This window comes from Empidonax traillii, unplaced genomic scaffold (assembly GCF_003031625.1).
Source record: "Empidonax traillii isolate 1590-97213 ecotype Southwest subspecies unplaced genomic scaffold, ASM303162v1 scaffold213:size761030, whole genome shotgun sequence".
In the NCBI taxonomy this organism is placed as follows: Eukaryota; Metazoa; Chordata; class Aves; order Passeriformes; family Tyrannidae; genus Empidonax; species Empidonax traillii.
The window spans coordinates 736,871-756,095 of NW_020955406.1; the positions used below are offsets into that span (position 1 = coordinate 736,871).

Consider the following 19,225-nt stretch of genomic DNA (forward strand, 5'->3'; position numbering starts at 1 on the left):
CAAATGGCTTTCAGCTTTGTTGTGGTCCGGTCCTTTGACTGTAAGCCATGTCAGATACAGGGAAAGAATCGCATTTAATTAATGCTGCTGCCAACAAACTGAATAAAAGAAGCCCAACAAGCCAGCAATGGAAGCTAGTTCTCTTAGGCCAACTTTCTTTGAACACAGCAAAAGACAGATCAGAAGTGCTCCTGCAACAGCTACTGCAAGACTTTCAGCAGCAAAGTATTTTAAAAACATGAAAAAAGTTTGCTAAAGAGCAAATCAGTACAGTCATCAGCTGCAGAGCACCAAACTCCCCCCGCTGCCTTCTCCCCAAAGGAGGGGCTTTTCCCAAGCTGCTGTCCCAACCCAGCCCAAGTTTGACCAGTGTATTAGGCTTCTCCTGGTAATTGCTTCACTGAAATATGTCCTACTTATAATGAAGAGCCTCAAGTAAAAAGCCTTTATATAATCCAAAATTACAAAATTTACAAAATTAATTTGCCCCAAACTAACTGTGACATGAAAACAGACAAGGATACTCGTTATAAGCAGAAAAGCCTGAGCATTTTAAATTCTCATCCTTTTCTTGCAGTTTTTAAAACACTGATTGACCCATAGTCAGAAAGGCCACAGTCCACATCAAAATTGATGTATAAGAATTCCAAAATGCTTCAACAAAAAATATGGCCCAAACAAGTGGCAAAACATCTGCATATAATGAACAAAAATATTTGGCTGAGGAGTCAAGTTCTAAAAAAAGGAACACGGGAAGCGATTTAGTGCTACTACATGGGCTTGGTAAAAAAAAACAAAACCTTGCATAGAATGGCATTGCTAATTCAAAAGAAAAAAAATAAACAATTTTTTTTTGCTAGGAGGAAGTGAACTACTGTAGCATCAGCATTTGTTTCCAGTGAGACCGATATTCACTGGAACTGGGTACACAAGTCCATTTGTGGAGAACAGTGGTTATGACTAACACCACCAGCATGGGAAAAAAGCTCTAAGAATTCCCTTTTCTTTCAAAGCAGGGAAGTACCGGTTACAGTTTCCTCTTCACTAAGCAAGAGTAGCAGAGCAGCAATTAGGTCCTAAAACAACAGTAAAGAGTAGCTGCATGTGGCTGCCACAGACTTCCTCAGCAGCAGACAGAAACCCGACCCTTCTGAAGAGCTGCTACTCAGTATCGAGCTGTCAGGGCTGCAGGGAGGGCATACCACGAATTACTGCTCCGGAAAGCGAAGCAAGTCCTTAACAAGGTTAAACTTCCTCCTGGCAGCTGAAGTATCGATGTGGAAGATGTAACACAAAGAAATCAGAACTGGCAGCCTTAATCACCATTTGTCTCCCCCACCTAAGGATGACTCCGGCATGCAGCTACACCGCAGCTGAGTCGCTGCACGCCACACCCTCCTCTCGGCACAGCCCTTCCCTCCCCACCATACCTCAAATATTTTATCGCTCCCTCCAGAAGTGCGAGGCCAGAAGCACTTCCATCTCAGCCTCCCCTGCATCTACTGGTCACGCAATATCAGAGTTCTCAGTTCAGTGCCGTAGCCTGGGTGCGTTTGGAGCCAACTGCAGTTGGCTCCAAACGCACCCAGGCTACGGCACTGAACTGACGGAGATGGAGACATGAGTAGGCAGAGCTGGTGGAAATCCAGGAATCAAAGGACCATCGCGCACACTTCCAGCCCGTAGCTTTACCAACTGAACACCTCTGATTTGTAAAATGGTTTGCGTTGTACCCCAATATGAGATCAAACTTGCATTTACAACCTAATCTCAAATAACATCATCTGAACAATTATGATCTTACATTTTTGCCTGTAAACAAGGCCTCTCTGCTTCTCTCTGACTGTTCTTCCCATGTGCTGACGCCTCCCCTTGGTATCCACACAGCTTTTGTTTATCTTTCAAGTGCTTCAAGCATTTAATAACTTTTTCAGGTATTCCAAGTTGTGCAGATCTGACACACAAATCAACTTTATCTAATCCATCATATTACCTAATTTGCATTTTATTTCCGCCCTGCTTACCCAGAAACCACCAACAACCTCAGGGATTAAACTGAGAAAAATTCTAAGGGAACTGGAACTGCATTATCCACTTTTACCCAGTCCACAGAGTCAGAAGGAAGTTGCTACCTGCTCAGAATATGGACCCTTTCTTCTATAGGTTATTGTTTGCCTCTCAAATAAACCGTATATGAACTTGTGTGTTTTTCCAATTTACTTCTGCACCATTAATCTTGATAAAAACATCTAGTCACCTGATCTTTTTAGTATTTGCCTAAAATACAAATGGGTATATTCTCCCCTAGTTACACTGCTTCAATCATGGGTTTTCTCTTGTTCAAACAGAAATATTGTGAGGAGTTTTTTTATCAAAGTACTCAAAAGTAAACAAAAAGCCTTTGACTGCAGCACTTAAAAGGACAAAGTTAGAAAAGTCCCACGTAAAAGTAACATTTAAATGTACTTCCTGCACACACTCCAAAACAGCCTGGCTTGCTTGATGAAAGAGCAGGGTTTATCGCTCTGTACTAAAACAGATAAGGCAACACAACTGTAACAGCACATTAAACATTTGAAGCTAGAGGGAAGAAATCAGTCATGCCCCAATTTGTTTCATAAAACTGCATCACCTCTCCTGCTGCAAATTATGCGAGAGGCACAGACTGAAGCCTGGCCTTCAGTCCACAGGCAGTATTTTCAAGGCCGGCTTAAGAGGACAGGACATAAGCTTTGCCTTTCTAAGTTTAACAAAGTGACTGGCATGAAGGAGACATGGGGGCACGACACCAAACCACAAACGTCCTCTCTACAGAGTCAGCTAAGCTTGGGAGACAAAGGAAGTGGCTAATACCACCGTTTTCTCAGTTTACAGCTCTGTATGAGTTCAGCCTGAACAACTGCAGGGCTGTCAAAAATATCTGTTACAAAACTAGTTATTAAATACAGTAGTCAGATGTGTGCAAGGTATGCAATGCTTCAGATTCTCCAGCACAGGCATTCAGGGTTAATGGAAGGAGGTGGTGAGGAGAAACAAATTATAATACAGTTGAAAGATAAAATGTAAAAACATACCTTTTGTAGACTAGTTGGGTTCAGCTGTGTTTTGTCAATTATTTTTATGGCAACCTAAAGGAAGAGTCTGTGATCAGTATTTTCCACAGGAACACCACCACATTATTACAACATGCTCAAATCCAGTAACAGAAATGTAAAACATGAAAATTACACAGAAAACTCTTAAGTTCCTTCAGCAAATTATGTACTTGTATTTAAACTAAAAACAGGAGAGAGGAAAAACCCTGGTATGTTAAGCACATTAACACGAGAAGCTCACTGAGTCTTTCACTTGACATTAAGTCCACCACACTTATGACAGTGGAAGCTCCAACACCAGACAGTGCCCCTATAGAGAGCAGTGTGCCTGCAGATAATATTTACACAGTATAATTACACAACAGATTACACAGTAGTGACTGGGCACTGTCAGTTTCTAAAAACAAGAGATTTCAGAGCAAATTTAAAGCAATTCCACACAAACTTGGCAGGAACTAAGCTCATCTTTGGAAATTCACTAAATATTTGTGTCAATTTGCTTCCTGATGGATATGAAAAAAAGTATCACTTGTGCATCAACAAAAAACCCACTGGCTGTAATACAACAATTTGGGCAAGTTCATTCCTTTACTGGTTCTCATCTTTTTCAGAAAATACTGCATAGAAATATTAAAGAACAAAATAGAAATGTCACAAAATAAGCAAAAGAGAAATTCAGTACCACGATAACTAGTCAGAACCTGAAGATTTGAAGCAATGAATAGGCAAGAGAAACTTCAGCGCGACGCAATTTGGATACTGGATGAGTTAGAACAGAAATGGGAATCTTTCTAGAATTACATGCCAATTGGTATTTTTCCTTTCTAAATTAAAGACTACGCATACCAGAAGAAGCTCCACAGAAGCCAAGGAGATGGTGCCTCTCAAGAAGCAAGATGCTGCAACTCAGCTGATTATAATACCTCACTGGTGCAAAGCAAGGGCTTCCAACTCAATTTTTGGCTCAAACAGTACATGCTGCTCCTTCCCAAGCCACAGCTCCCATTTCCCTGAATTGCTTCATGCTATCTTTGTCACCTCATTAACTTGGGATCGGCACCATATGGAACAAAGAATATCTTACATCAAAGCAAATCTATATCCCTACAGTCAAGTGCAAAAACACAGGGATGGATCGTGATGATGGAGAGGGTAAGAGGGTGTTCGACGCTTGGGTGCTTCATGGAATTATATAATGCAAATGTTTTCTGAAACTGATATTCAAGACTTATTTTGGGCCCTTCTAGATGTAAGATAAGACATAACAAAATAGCCATCTAAGAATGCTTTTACTTTGGGGAGTATTTTCTTCTAAGGCAGGCTACCGATATTAAAGATCACTATTTCCTGAGGCAAAATTCCATTGCAAAACGTTGAGAAATCACTTCAAAAATACAAACAAGAGAGAAACACATTAAGCAATAGGTATTTTTATATTAGCAGTTGTGTACGAAACCATGAAAGATTGTTATCTCTGCTTTTATGCCTGCTGTTAACTTTCTGACAATAGTTCAAAGTTATTTGCTTCCTGCAGTCTCTTATAAGTCCATGCTGGATGTTGAGTGACCACTGCCTTTGTCAACAGCAGATAATGTTATCTGAAAGTGGCCCAGTGTCCCAAGACTACCCAAGTCATCGAAGATGGCTGTTAACTTGGTAAGTGCATTCCACTCAGAAGAAGTTGTTGTGTCCTAGGCTGTACCATTCTGGTCAATCTTAATAGATATAAACTCGTTTCAACCCATGAAGTCTTAAGGTAACGGGTTTCTGCAAAACCAGCTCACCTCCCTCACTGTGCAGTGGTGCCAGATGATCAGAGAGGTCTCTGACACTGTCAAACAAATTCAGTCCTGGAGATACAGGGAAGGTACTCACCTCAGATTTCCGAAAGACAGACTCTCAGGCCTGTTCCCTGAACTAATTATAGCCTTAAAGGCAGGGTGAATTTAGAGAATTCCTATCCACATGAACACTAGGAGTACAATGAACATGGCCTCTGAGAGCTTGAACCATCATCAGAACAGGGAGCAATTTCAGGTGCCTTGATAAGGTATGCACAGGCAAAGGGAGCCTGCCCTCAAGAATAGCTCTGATGAGCCAGAGAAAGAAAATCCTCCATTCCATTAAGAACACTTAATAAAACATCCAATTGCCTTCCCAAGCAGAAACTTTTCTCTCTTTACATGACATGAATCTGGAACAGTTTCAAACACTGTGTGCTATGGCCAATGATGGAGGAATGCAAGTCCACCTACACTATTACACTGCTGCATTAGCCATGATACTCCGTGTGAAACGGTTAGTAGAATTAAAATTAACTTTGCCTTCACCATTCACAATAATATGACTTAAAAAATTCCTCCTACATGATTTGAATGAGGGAGTTGAAGCAATCAGAAGTTGGGAACACTGAGCAAATTGCCTAAACTGCTACCATTCAGAATGTTTTCCCCCTCCTAAATTTCACTTTTTCCAAGAGAAGAACAGAAAGAAGATGATAACAGATTCCTTGGAGTCAGACTTGGATCCTGAAAGAATTCTGCCACACTGGGCAACTTCAACTCCCTGGCTATTAACTGAACACATGCTTTTAATGAACAGAAGGATCCATAATAATTTTGGCTACTCAGTAACAGCAAAAGGTAGTTTTATCTTTTAGATTAATTTTGGCAAGTATGGGAAACTTGTCAGAGGAAACACCCTTTGATAAGACTACAACAGAAAATACATGGATTACAGTCCAAGAGTGAACGAAAGTACATTGACAACAAAGATTCGTGGTTTGGAAAGGGCAGACAGACTACAAATAACACTCTCCTAGGCAGAGGATATCAAAGGAGGGTGTTTCCAAACACCAGTTCTAATGCAGTGAAACTCTGACTTGAAGGCCACACACTTCTTGCAGGACAATTCAACCCCCTCAAGTTAGGCTGATGTTCTGATCATCCCCTGAAGGGCTCAGCATTTCTCCTTTTCTGTAATTTGATGCTGGGCTCTCATCACGCATCCTGCAGACACACTGAAGATGGAAACAGAAGAGAGTCCTGGAACTTACTCCAACTGGAAACAAGAAATCTGCACCTCAAGCAACAGGAAAATTCACAGGGAAGGGCTCTCCAGATGCAAGGAGATGAGCAACTACCCTAGAAGAATGCTTGGACAAACATATCCTCCTCCCAGGAAGTGACAGAAAAGTGCTGATCTGCTTCAAGATTTGGAAGTTAATCAGTGCAGAGATATAAAGAAGGAATGGCCATAAAGTGAAACTGACCTGGACACTTAAAAGAACATTAAGAACATTAAGAAGAGAGCTACACAGATAACAAGGAGAAGATAAGCGGGGTTCAAATACAGCAAGGAGACAGCAGAGAGGAAAAATCATTAAAGTGTGACTCCCAAAACTAATCACTCAGCTTAGGTTTTGGTATGTAAGATGGAAAAAGGAATAGGAACAAAGGAAAGGCAGCAGGAATGAGTATGTAAAGCAGGAAATCACAATTTCAGGAAGATGAGTGCTGCCTGGCTAAGGCCACACTGAAAACATTGCCCCAGAATTCTTAAGAGTAGCAGGTCTAAGGAAGAAAAAAATTTTAAAAAAGCATTATTGCAGCACAGATTTCTACCATTCTACCAAGAAAATGGCAGGGCAGGGTTTAGAAATGATCAGACTTGACTGCTGTTTCTCCAATTTCCCATAAAATTCCTGAGATCAAAATTACCAGGAAAAAAAACCAGGGAAATGGACAGAAGGGTTAAATACAACATATTTTCCTACAGTTAACTGTGCCCTATGGAAAAACACAAGATATGACTACCTGGGCTATTGTAAAGCCTCATCTAGGAGCATGCATGGAAATTTTTGAACTAGATAAGCTGAAAAGGGCACAGAGCTTTTCTTTTTTTTTCCTAAAAAAGATGGCTAAAGAGATATCAGGTTGGAAATAAATGAGTAAGAGTTTTTCAAGGACAAGACTTGAGACCAATCTTGTTTAATATCTGTATCAGTGGCCTTGGCACTGATGTCGAACCATAATGATTAAGTCTGTTGAAGAAGTTAAGAGGCACCATCAAATACAACAGAAAACTGATTTAAACAACCTTGGAGATGAGTTAGCAATGAAAGCAAGATTCAATGAAGAACAAGGTGGTGTTGATCACAAGCAAAACCCATCAATTTAGCAGCCATAAAAAAGGTTACCACAATCTAAAGATTGATCAGATAAATACTTCTGTGAGGGCAAGGGTGAAGTAATGACATTGGGGAAATTGCTATCCAGAACATTGTGAACAATTCTGGTCATAGACATCTAAAACATGTATTTATTATCAACATTGTGCAGTTCATCTAGCAAGAAGAGAAACTTCACTCATTTCCCTCTTAAGCAAAAAAAAAAAAAGTTTAAAATACCTTGAAGATATTCCTATAAAACTAGCTTAATTCTTCCCTTCTAAGGAATGACACTCATTCTAGGTAATCAGGACCAATGGCCACATCCTGAAAAATATTTATGGTCCGAATTGACTGAATGACATCAATTCCATGAGAGTTAAAGGAAACTAGCACTCGAATCTTTCCAAATTCAGCCAAAGATTTTACACTGTTCCTTTTACGTGTTGAAATTTCAAATAAAAATAATGAACCAGAGTTCATTCAGCACAGTAATGTGCACGTAGAAGAAAATGTACTTCAGTTTTTGCAGTGTGTCACACGATATCTTATCTCCAAGTTCTATACCAATAATAATAGCAAAGAAACACTAACCAAGTACTTGCATGTCCCATTTTAATTTTCAGTAGAAAGAGGAGGGAACTTAAAAGGAAAGCAATTAACCAAAAGCTTTCTCTACAAATCGGCACTGACTTTAACATCAGAAGACAATTGGAACTGTCAGTTTACAAAAAAAAAAAAATTTAAAAATCCCTCTCAACAGCTCTTGCAAAACCATGTCCCTCTGTTCTTCCTCGTGCTACTGAACTCTATACTAGCTCAGAAAAGAGAAATTCCCTTGAAGCACTGCAGTCAGCCACACAGCTTTCCATAAAAGTCCTTGCTGGTATCAGTAAACATTTACTTCACTAGACAGCTTTCGCAAGAAAAGGTCAGCAAGGTGTTTCTCCCTCTTTTAGTACTTCAAGGTTGCTATTAATAAAACAGCACCAAGAAACACCTTCTTGTAACAAGCAAACAGGGCTATAGCTCACCAAATCAGAACCACCATTAAGCCCAAATGGTTAATTACATTGCAATGGCATGCAGAAACTAATTATGGAGCTGACTTAGACACTATGAGGAGATACCAGAGAAAGCTTGTCTATACCACACACACTGAGTGAGACACATAAACTGTCTCTGAACAAATTTCTGAGCATCTTCCCAAAGCTGCGCAGCACTACAGACACCAGCAGAGCTCCTGGGAGACATATTGCTTTGGCTGAGAAAATACTGCATTTGGGCTACTTGCACCGTAATCAAGATGATATTTAGTTGTCATTCCTGACTTCCCCTTCAATATAGCCCTGCACTGTGCAGCATAGAGACACCAAGAGGAAGTCTTTCCAGCAATTTCCAGCAAGCTTTTTTAGTTGCTGTATATTGATCTCTTTTTTGAAAATGAAGGATTTAGCCAAGAATACTAGTAGCAAACTTTAACAGAATTCAGCTGGACAGGGACTTGTGAAAAATACAAATTCAGCAGAACATTTTCAAGAGAATCATTACTAAAAATTACAGTTCTCAATTTCTACTTTTTTCTACATCAGTGGCAATATCTCTAGCAAAATGTGCTCTGTGTTCACAGACTTAAGATGATTTTAATTCTTGGAGAACCTGCCCACCTACAGCAATTCATTGCCCTTTACACCCGTTACACTTTACCTCTCTGCCAGTTAGGATGTGTCTTGCCAGTTTCACTTTTGCAAAATTCCCCTTTCCAATGGTTTTAAGCAGTCTGTAATTTCCAATGTGCGGCTGCTCATCCGCACAGGAGGCTATGGAGTTCCTGCAGCGAGCTCCAGAGCGCCCAGTTCGGGAGGAAACTTCCTGCCGTCCGTCTCCATGGGACGTGTGCTGCAACAAAAACACACACAGGTAATCAGGCTGAGAAATACAGACCAAACACACCACTGATGACAAGCACACAACATTCAAAAGCATTAGCAAGGCCTTTGGAGAAATTCTCAAATGATCCTGCTCAAACTTTAGATTCACACTGAACTTTGCCCTGATGGGGCCAATAAAGAGGTTCCCAGTTGGTAACACAATATCCATTTCATCACCTGGTAAAAACCAAGTGGAGCATCACCCCAACTGCAGCAGCAGTTGAGCACTTTTAGGAACTTACATGTGCCACATCAGTTATGAAACATGGAGGTGTTTGATATTATTTCCCATTTGCAATACTGTCCTAACTAGTGCAGGAAAGCCTTTGGAGAGGAAGCACAAAAGAAAAGCTTTACCAAGAAGAGCACAAAATGTTAACCCTTACTGGATAACTTAATACTACTGGAAATCTAATAAAAGGGGTTTTTTCCCCTCTTGTACTGTACTTTTGTTCCTACAAAACCACGACTGAAAATACCCAGGACAGCCTGTAGAACGACGAAAGAAATCTTGCCTAAAGTACAAAAATCTCAGACACTGACAGGCTGAGAACCAGTTACAGAGATCTGAGACACTGTCTGCAATCTGTTAAGTTCCTTTCACTCAGTTTCCCAGTACAGCTATTAATTGCAAAAATAAATGGGTATATATCATAACTATAATAATCTTTATTCATTAAATCACAGGGTTAAGATTAAAGTATTTTTTTATTTCCTCACAGCCTGTTTATGAAAGAGCAGGTCTCCTTATGTTCTTAAATCATGGTTGAGGCCTATATACCAACTTCACTAATTAAAGTACTAGAAATACCCAGCATCCTGCAAACGTGGAACAAATATCTGGCTCTACCACAGATGATGCAATAAATTCACAGTCAACCCAGAAACCCCAGATCTTACTCTTCTACTACTCCTCCTCTTGCTGAAACCCAATGGGGACAACCAAGGAACTGGCATACAGAAACATTTAGTCTGAAAATCATTGTAGCATGAAGATGAGATCATACCTCAAGAGCTAACAACCACGGTACAGGCACAAATGAACAAATCCGTGCTTGCATGACACTTGGCAAGTTCACACTCTATTTAATAACCTGATTTAACCCTGTGACCATATACTCTGGCATCTTAGGTTCCCTGGTTTGTTAACTTGAGTGCAACAGCTGTGATCAAATTACTTTTAAAAACACATTCATTTCATCTAAGAAGTACTACTGATGGAAGTCTATGGCAACTCCTGGAAGACTACTAAAATAGTTACTGTTTCAAAAAACACACAAACTGTGGTGCATATAATGTCTTACTAATCAATCTGGCTTTAGCTTCTCCTTACTGCCCCGGCTAGTGCACTGCCACCAGATTTGTATCTCCCATATAGGTACTTATTTTCTATGACTACAATACCCCTTCACTTTAATAAATGATAGGCACATTGAGCTCCCTAAACATGCTGCTGTAAGAATGATTAAAGACAAGGAAACATTTCCTGTACTTTCGTTCAGAACTCTCTACTATTTACCAAACATCTTTTTGTGGGGCTTACGCTAGAGATGGACATGCCATACCAACAGTAGGTGCAGTAGGACTAAACCCAGAGACTGCACCTTCTGTTCAACACCCCACTGATTTTACATGGGTAGAACTAACCCTCCTGGCAGAAAACCATCTGTAACTGACCACCCAACAGTGACCCTAACTCTTCAGGAGTTATTGCTTCTCTTTCCTTTACCGTATCGTGACTTTCACTCCTGGATCCTTACATGCATGACTGCACATTTGGCTGAAGTGAAACGCAGAGTTTCCTTTCATGCAGGATATTAAATGTTCCTGATGATTTGCCCATCCTGCCTGTTTCATATTCTAGCAATCTGTATCCTAGTTTTCAGGAGCAAGAGTAAACATTCCTTCCCAACCACTAGTAACTGGCACAAGAACAAGAAGCACATCTGTAACAATATCCAGTAAAAATTTAAGTCTTGATAACAATTCAATGTTCTCAATAATATTTTGAGACCGACAACAATTGGGTGCTTACGAATCAGTAGTTCTCAAGGAGAGGAAGAACAAGAGCAGTCACCAGCTGAAGGAACTACTAAAGCCAGTGAAATCCTGTACGAACAATTTCAGTATTTTGCATGTCCTTAATGTCAGGCTGGTGCTGGTTGTTCAGGCCATCTTAGTAACTCCTGAGTGTATTGGCAATGCCATATCAATTCCCTACGCTTCCCTAAACTTTGACTTCTAACAAACCTTGCAATACACATTGCAGAGAACTTCTTTGTCAGCTCCTTTCATACCTTCTAGTATCAAATTATTCAGATCAGGTAGAAAAAAAGCAGCAACTGCTGATGCGAGATGCCAACATCCTCCTGCATTGCTACCTGCCGTGCTCATGGACCAGGATGTTCCCTACAGGGCCACAAGGCTATTTCTTGGATATATTAGAGGCTCATTCAGTTCAAGTACAGCATCCCAGGAATACAACTGCACTTCTTACTCTGAACTACACTGAGTTGATAACTCCTTGGGAAAAGAAGTGCATCAGAACTATTCAGATTAAAGCCCTTCCACACCCAGGTGCTTGCACAGGTGAAGGAGCTGGCTTCAGCAGGAGCCAGCCTGCCTCCCAGCAGGGCTTGTTAGCTTAGGCTCTCCAGTAGACAGGTTCAACAAACAGGTTGCTTTTGAACCACACAACTCACTCTGAAAACAGAGTATCTGCACTGCCTTATGCTTGGACTGATACACCGTGTTAGTCCTGAGCTAGCCTGTGAGGTTGTTGAGATGTGGGCATCAGGTACCACGTATTCAAGTTATTCATAACTGATCTTACTCATATCCTACTGAATATAAACAGTATCAGGCAAAAGACAAATTGTTATACTAACAAACTGTGTTCCACATAGTGAACCACCCCGTTAATACATCTTGAGAGCTTCACTGTCCTCTGTTGAGAAATGACTTCTTGTAACCTATCATTTTTCTTCTCCATGCTTCCTAGCTTTGCACTTAAAGGGCAGAATTGACAGTTGTGAACTCATTTGGGCTAGCTCTGACAAATTGAGCACAATCTCCTTGTATGGAGGTTTGCATTTCCACCCTAACCCAGATTAATTCTTTTCAAGAATATGACCTTTTTGAGCTGTGGTTTTTGAGTATCAAGCTGTGCGTTCCCAAGCAGTTCAGTTCTCTCCAACTGACTTGCTCATGACTGTGTTTCACTCTGTAGAAATCCAGCCATTTGTAACCATATCTCATTTGGACTTTATTTCACTTCACATAAATAAATCTATCAGCAAGTCCTTCTTCTGTCAGATACATTATTATATTGAACAGAATCCCAAGCTTTCTAAAAAACATAGAAAACAGATTCTCCATTTCAACACAGATTTTCTTTTGCATATGGAAATGAAGGAAGAAGAACATAAACTCAAAACTGAGTGGAAGTGTTTCTCCCAACCAAATAATTTTCAAGAAGCTGTGATAGGTAGATGGGAAGCTAAATGGTGTAGGCACAAAGCAAATACAGGTGGGTCCAGGAAAACTTTAAATCACACACTGGCTTGCATAGCACCTGGCTGTACTGGGGTATTTCCCCGGATAGTTTCCTCAGCAAACAGATTAACAGTGGCACTCACAGCCAGGAGAAACAGTAATAGCATCCTCTGCTCTTCAAGTTGAGATGCAGGTCATTTGTCTTTTCCCAGGTAGACCCTCAACTCTCTTGATTTTGCCTCCCTCACCACGCTGATTCCCAAAAACTCTGTTCAATTTCACACCTCTTTCCCAGGTTCACATTTTTAAGGCTTCGAGAAGATGTGGGGTTTGTCTTAAAAACGTAATATTCAAAATGAGCACATGTTTATTTGTAATAAGTTTCCATACATTGTGGTAGGTGAGCTGTATCTCCTGGAGGTGTGTTCTGCATAAGAATAACACTCATTGATGACACTCACCATGGTTGAGTGATTCCCAAAATATCTGTCTTTACAGAAAGCAAGACCATTATGCTGTAGTTGGGGGATTGAATCAAGGAGACTGGGTACTTCGTGTGACTTCAGGTTAGCCAGTCACAGCCTCTTTTAAAAGGTCCACTGAAATCCACACACAACAAGAATGCCCTTTCTTCCACATTTTGGCGTGCATCAGGTTTCATTTCAAGGTCTTTTAAATACCTTAAAGGGTTGGCTGTTGTTTTTTTTTTCACTATCCATTTTCAAGCCAAGAAGACAACCTTTCTCATAAAAACAAAACATTCTCCTCCCCGCCTCCCAGCTCCACCCTGTTATTACTCAACCCAGAAGGAAATGGGAGTAGAACATCTCCATTTGTGGGAGCCCTTACTGCAAGGGAGGGATTGAACCTAAGACCAACTACATTTGGAACACAACACAAAACCCACCTTTTCGCAAAAGCCTTCCCCCAGTGATGAGCCGACATCCTTTCATAGCCAGAAAATGATTAGCATGAGGAGAAAGAAAAAGAAAAGGAAAAAAAGTAAAAAAGCAAATGAAGTATGAAGGTGTTGACAACTGAAATCTTTTCGGTAGGTGTTAGTCTTATCCTGTATCTTTATGATTTCAGGTATCTTGTCATTCAGAGCATTAGAAACACAAAGGGCAGAGGATGACTAGTATCAAGGTTCTTGAACTGCTTAAGAAGATGCCAACAGTTGAGAAAATCCTGAAAGAGACAGAATCTGATATCCATTTGAAGAGCTGAAAAACAGTAAGAAATCAGAATATCCAAGACCTGAAAAAATCCATGTTTATTTACAGAAAGTAGGAAACACTTTCTAAAACAGGAAGGACAAATGGCATCAACTTTTTTTTTTTAAAGCATTTTTAATACAATAGGGAAAACTACTTTCTCATCGGCCAAAATGAACTAATAAAGTTTAATCTTACAAAAATATCTAGGAATGTTTATTACCTTAGCTGTTACCTCATCTCTGTATGAAATACTGCAAAGTGATATTATAAAATTTCTTGGAAAGCTGTCAGACTAGTAACAATCATGACAGCCTCACTCAATTCAGCATTTTTAATTATAGTAAGAAAAAAACTGTACTTAAAAATCTATACCTCACAGTGTTAATAATATAAGCATTCCAGGACGCAATGAACATTTGAGACACTAAACTGCTTCATTACCTTAACCTGGGCACACAGTATATAAATACATGGTAATTTCTGGCTGTGCACTCCCCAACTGCACTCTTATTTGTAGAAAAACTTATCAGGAAAACATACCATAGTTTTTTAAAAATTAAAAAATATTTTAAATTAAACATGCAAAGACAAAATTCACTACAGCCCTTCCTAACAATGTGCTGAATTTACTTCCCATTTATCATTAAAGTCTTTAAAGAACACACAGACTGCTGAGTACTACTAATTGTAAGAGAAAAAAGGTAGCCCTAAGGATATTCACAGAGGTAGCGTCTTATTGAGCAGAGATATCCCTGAAACAGAACAGCAGGGCATCCTGTGACTGCTGACGAAGGAATTCTACTGGAAAGTCAAAACAGAGACTTACATTTCTGGCAACCACCAAGAGGTGTCACAGCAAACACTCAACCACAATTGTTTATACACCAGTTACTGCTCTGGGAATCCCTAAGTCAACCTATACTATAAAATACTGCGTTATTTTCCTAGAAGATAAAACAGGAACACATAAGGGGAAGATGGCCTGTACTTGTCCTGATTTTACTTCCCTCCTACCACTGACCAGGGCACAAATTAGGACATGGAGCAAGGAGGATTTTGTCAGACCTAGTATGCAGATGTTGATGTCTGCATACCCAATTATTTGGTTCCAGCACATATAATTAAAAGGTAGTTTTTAGACTAACTTGCTACATCTTCAGGGTAAACAGTCATGGCTTCCATCTCACAAAATTTGAAATGCTCTCCCACAAGGAAAAATGCTACCCAGTGTGGCACTAAAGTTATCAATCCATGAGGGCAGACCTAATCACTGAAGTGGGCTACAGCCCTACCATTATGGATGCTGTGATCAAGTGGAACAACTGAAAGGGTCAGAATTCAGCAAGGGAGACAACACAAATATAACATAGGTGTTAAGGGAGAGAAAACAGTAATTTGGATGTTCCACTGTCAAAAGGGGAAGGTTTTATTGTGCCTGTCAGTATTAATTCATGTAACTGGTATGACACTTCATGAAAACGAGTGGCTAGTTTAATTAGGTTTTATCTGTCAAACAGCCAGTTTAAAGGAAGAACCTGAAGAGTAAATAGTCTTTAGCACACATAAGCTATACCTTTTTGACACACATTCCTAATTCTTCCAAACCTCAGTGGGGAAGGCGAAATAAAGGAAAAAATCAGGACACAACAGCTGCAGGTCAAACCGAGCAGCCTGATGAAGAGGGACAGTACAGACACAGGACACTTTCACCTGGCAGAGTATAGACCCAGGACACTTTCACCTGGCAGAGGGAGTATTGCTACCCAAAGGAACACTCACTCACAATTCCAGCCGCTGACCAGTGGCAGAACTGCAGTGGGAATTGCTAGTGACAAGTGCACCACTGCCCCGAAGATCAGAGTCAGGCAGTGCCAACAGCCAAGCATTAAGCCTTGAGTGAAGGAAGGATGCTTCCCTTTGCAGACAAAGAGGGTCCTTTCCATGTAAAACCACTACAGACTCTGTGATATGCTTGACATCGTTTGGTTCATACTCTATACAGCATATGAAAGAGAGTGAATCTGTAATGCCATGATTAGCACTGAACAACACAACAGTGAAGAAATCCTGCTTATATAATCAAAAAGATAAGTCTGGTGCTGGTTAGAAAAGCTCTTTAAAAGCTCTTCTGTTGCTTCACATTATCAAGATCTGACATTCATCATATCTTTCCAGCCAAAAGTTTCTTTACTGATGATTAAAATGGATATTTATTGACATCAGCCTGGGGAATAATAGCTGAAGAGCCAACCATATTCTGTTCTTCATCAACAATACTGCCAACTGAGTTGTTTCCAGAATCATCACTGTCGGTAAATACATCCTAAACAAAAAAAAAAAAAAAGCACCAAAACCTCACAGTTTGTTTTCAAAGACTATATTGAGCTTGCAGACAGAAAACTTTGTTTAGGTTTTAACCCTGAAGGAACAAATTTTATTTGAAAGTCAATTCTGTTTATATGTATATATATATATAACACACACAGAGCTCAACAACCTGCTGCTTTAAGGGCCAAAAATTTGTCTTAACCCGAGGGTTTCATCCAGGAGACTGACTGGAGCATTACCACAGGTACAATCACTATATTTCAGGTTTATATTCTAAGAGCAGTAAGCACCTATTTATCATATGTTCTAGAGATTTTTAGTGGCAGATGATCTCCACACTAAGAAGAGCCAACCATGATAAGCCATGAGCCTAAAAAAAAAAAGGTGACCTCCATTTTTGATCTGGCTGACATCCATGAGGCAGCATTACTTGACTGAGAAGCGGAAGTTGCAGACACATGCTACTTATATATCATATGAAATGGAGATCTGGGGAGACAAATGCCTCCACTCTTAGAATTCCTTTGACTTGAGTCACCTGAGACATGTTGTCAACAGGAACTGTCCGCTTACATCAACAGGAATATGTCTCCTGACTGGAACTAAAATGGAGAATTGAGCAGGTAAGGATACCAGGTGAGTGGGTACAACTCACCTGTTTCCTTTTGTTTATCTTCTTTAAATAATTTCTGTAGTTGTGTTCTGTTTTTCAGACTGCTACTTCTAAGGCCACCATAAAAGTCACATTCAGTGGTGCTAATGAACTAAGCCTGACTTTTTAACAACCTCTGGAGAGAGGTCTTGCAGCCTAGCTATTCTGAATTACTGAAATAATGGGCAAAAGGGAAGAGAAAAAAAAAAAAGATTTTTCCAGGAGCAGAGCACCACAACTGGTGAAAGATGCATCATTGTACTTCTATATCTGCCTGTAGTTGTAGAACAGCACTCTAGGGCTAAGGTAACTCGGGTTGTGCCACAACTGCCTTAATTTAAACCAAAACAAAAACAGTAAGAAGCATTTCTAACCCTCCCCCACTTGAGCTGGACACTCCCATTCTCCTCTGTGTCAGTTATCTGAAGCCACACAGAATGGGGATAAACCCACCTTTTCTTAAGGGTTTATTTCAGTCAGATCCGAGCTGACCAGACCCGTCACGCAGCCCCACAGTAATTAGTGCCGGCACAAACCGCGGGTGGGAAGAGGCAGCTGAGGCTGATGCCCCCAGCAGCCTCCCATCAGTTCGAGCTGACTGAAACCAAGCGATTAAACACCTCAGCACAGGCTGTTTAGCACAGCTGAAGAACGAAACTTCCCACTTTAAAATGTGAAAATACCAGCAGCCAGTGACTCGCAATGTCATGCAACCCCACCAGGTATTTTTTGAGTACAAACACAGTACCAGGCCTACCAGGCACTCCAGGCAGTAAGAAATGCACCCAAAAAAAGCACTTTCCTTGTCTGTGAAAGGTTGGAACTTAAAAAAAAACACATCCCAGTTGAATTCCTAGAATATTTTTTGTTTCTAGTTATTTTGCCACCTTCACCTGATTTAATTCAAACCAGAACATTTATTAGAACTGGTGAAAAATATGGAAGAATGCACATGGTCCTGTAGAAGAAAATCTATCAGAACTTTTGGCCACAGAAACACTTCCCTTCTCAGCCCCTTCTTTTAAAAAAACACAGGATTTCATGCTGCGGAAGAAAGCATTCTGATTACAGATCTATTTGTAATAGGAGAAGACTGATAAATAATATATAGAACAATGCAAGCTTGCATATTGTCTGCAAATGCTCTAATGTACTTCATAGTTAATTGGTAATAAACCAAGACATACTGCACTAACCTTCATAGTATCCTAAAATTGCATTTTTGTACCTAACGCCGCCTTTACTAAACCTTTTTAAATTTAAAAAAAAAAAAAAGAGAAGGTGATACTTCTGTTGCACAGAATCCTTTTGTATAGTCTTGTGCAAGCACAGTTGCCATCATGCTGGCATTTTTCAATAGCAAATTTTTCACATTAGGCACAGTCATGGAGATAAGAGTATATTTTAGTCTTGCTTTTCCCTAAATTACCTAAATTTTTAATTCAGATTGGCCTGCAGAATTAACACATTCAAAACAGTTACCTTTTCTGCCCCCAAAAAAACACAGCTGTGCAATGAACATGAAGGTTTTAATTAAACAGTTTAGTCCAAGATTTTTCTTTTCTATTTCACACTCCTGAAAAAAAAAAATCTTCCAGCCTCCATAGAACCTGTATTTCCTTGTTTCTATCTATAGTTTGCTATCATCTTCCCACTCCCTGAATATTTTTTTTAATGAATAGTTGTCCTACTCCTCACAATCTTGCTCCTTCTGCTCCTATTTCTTTGTCACTGGTTGTTCTCCATCCTGCCACATGCACATTCCTCTGTGCCTCTTCTTATCTTTTGTTTTCCACCATCTATTTTCCTTTCCCTTTGTGTTTCCACACTTCTCCTCCATCTTCTCTCCCTTCCTTCTCATCACTAGTAGAACAGGTTTACTCATTCTTCTGTCATCTAAAGTCCTTCTTCTGCATCTACCCTGTCTCCCAGATTTAGATGGAGGTCTCTGCTCTCTCTCTCTCTCTCTCATGCTTTTTCTCTCACATGCAGGACATATTTCTGAGGAGGACAGAAAAGATCTAATCCTCTCATGCACTTCTGCACCTCCTAAGCAGCTGGCAGCCACTGCCGCACAAGACATGGCCAGAGAGGAGCTGCTCTATCTCTGCAGTGAGAAGCCAGCTCATCGCAGGCCAACAGCCAGCTTCCAACTGTCCAAGTGTGAAGTTCCTATGATCACAGATCATCTGGGATGCCTTTCCTCTCAAAACCAGGTGACTTGGAGCCAAACTCTTTAATCTCAAAGGCACCAAAGCCTTGATAGCTCTGAGTAGCTTTTGGGGAAAGTCACTGTGACAGTATTTCCACTTCAGCAGTACATGTCTTGATAAAAACCC

At 40.2% G+C, this 19,225-nt stretch overlaps 1 protein-coding gene across 12 annotated transcripts in view; it reads right to left on the bottom strand.

Moving 5' to 3' along the window:
* The window catches only part of MARK3 (microtubule affinity regulating kinase 3), a 60,880-nt gene that overhangs the window by 38,434 nt on the left and 3,221 nt on the right, over positions 1-19,225 (bottom strand). For 10 of the 12 annotated variants that reach the window (XM_027887523.1, XM_027887522.1, XM_027887520.1 and 7 more), the window contains exons 2-4: positions 13,597-13,635; positions 8,971-9,162; positions 3,075-3,128 (exon numbers count right to left, since the gene is read on the bottom strand). In XM_027887523.1, the coding sequence (XP_027743324.1) occupies positions 3,075-3,128; positions 8,971-9,162; positions 13,597-13,635 (285 nt within the window). The remainder of the gene's footprint in view (positions 1-3,074; positions 3,129-8,970; positions 9,163-13,596; positions 13,636-19,225) is intronic. The other 2 variants (XM_027887525.1, XM_027887515.1) reach the window with 1 other exon arrangement.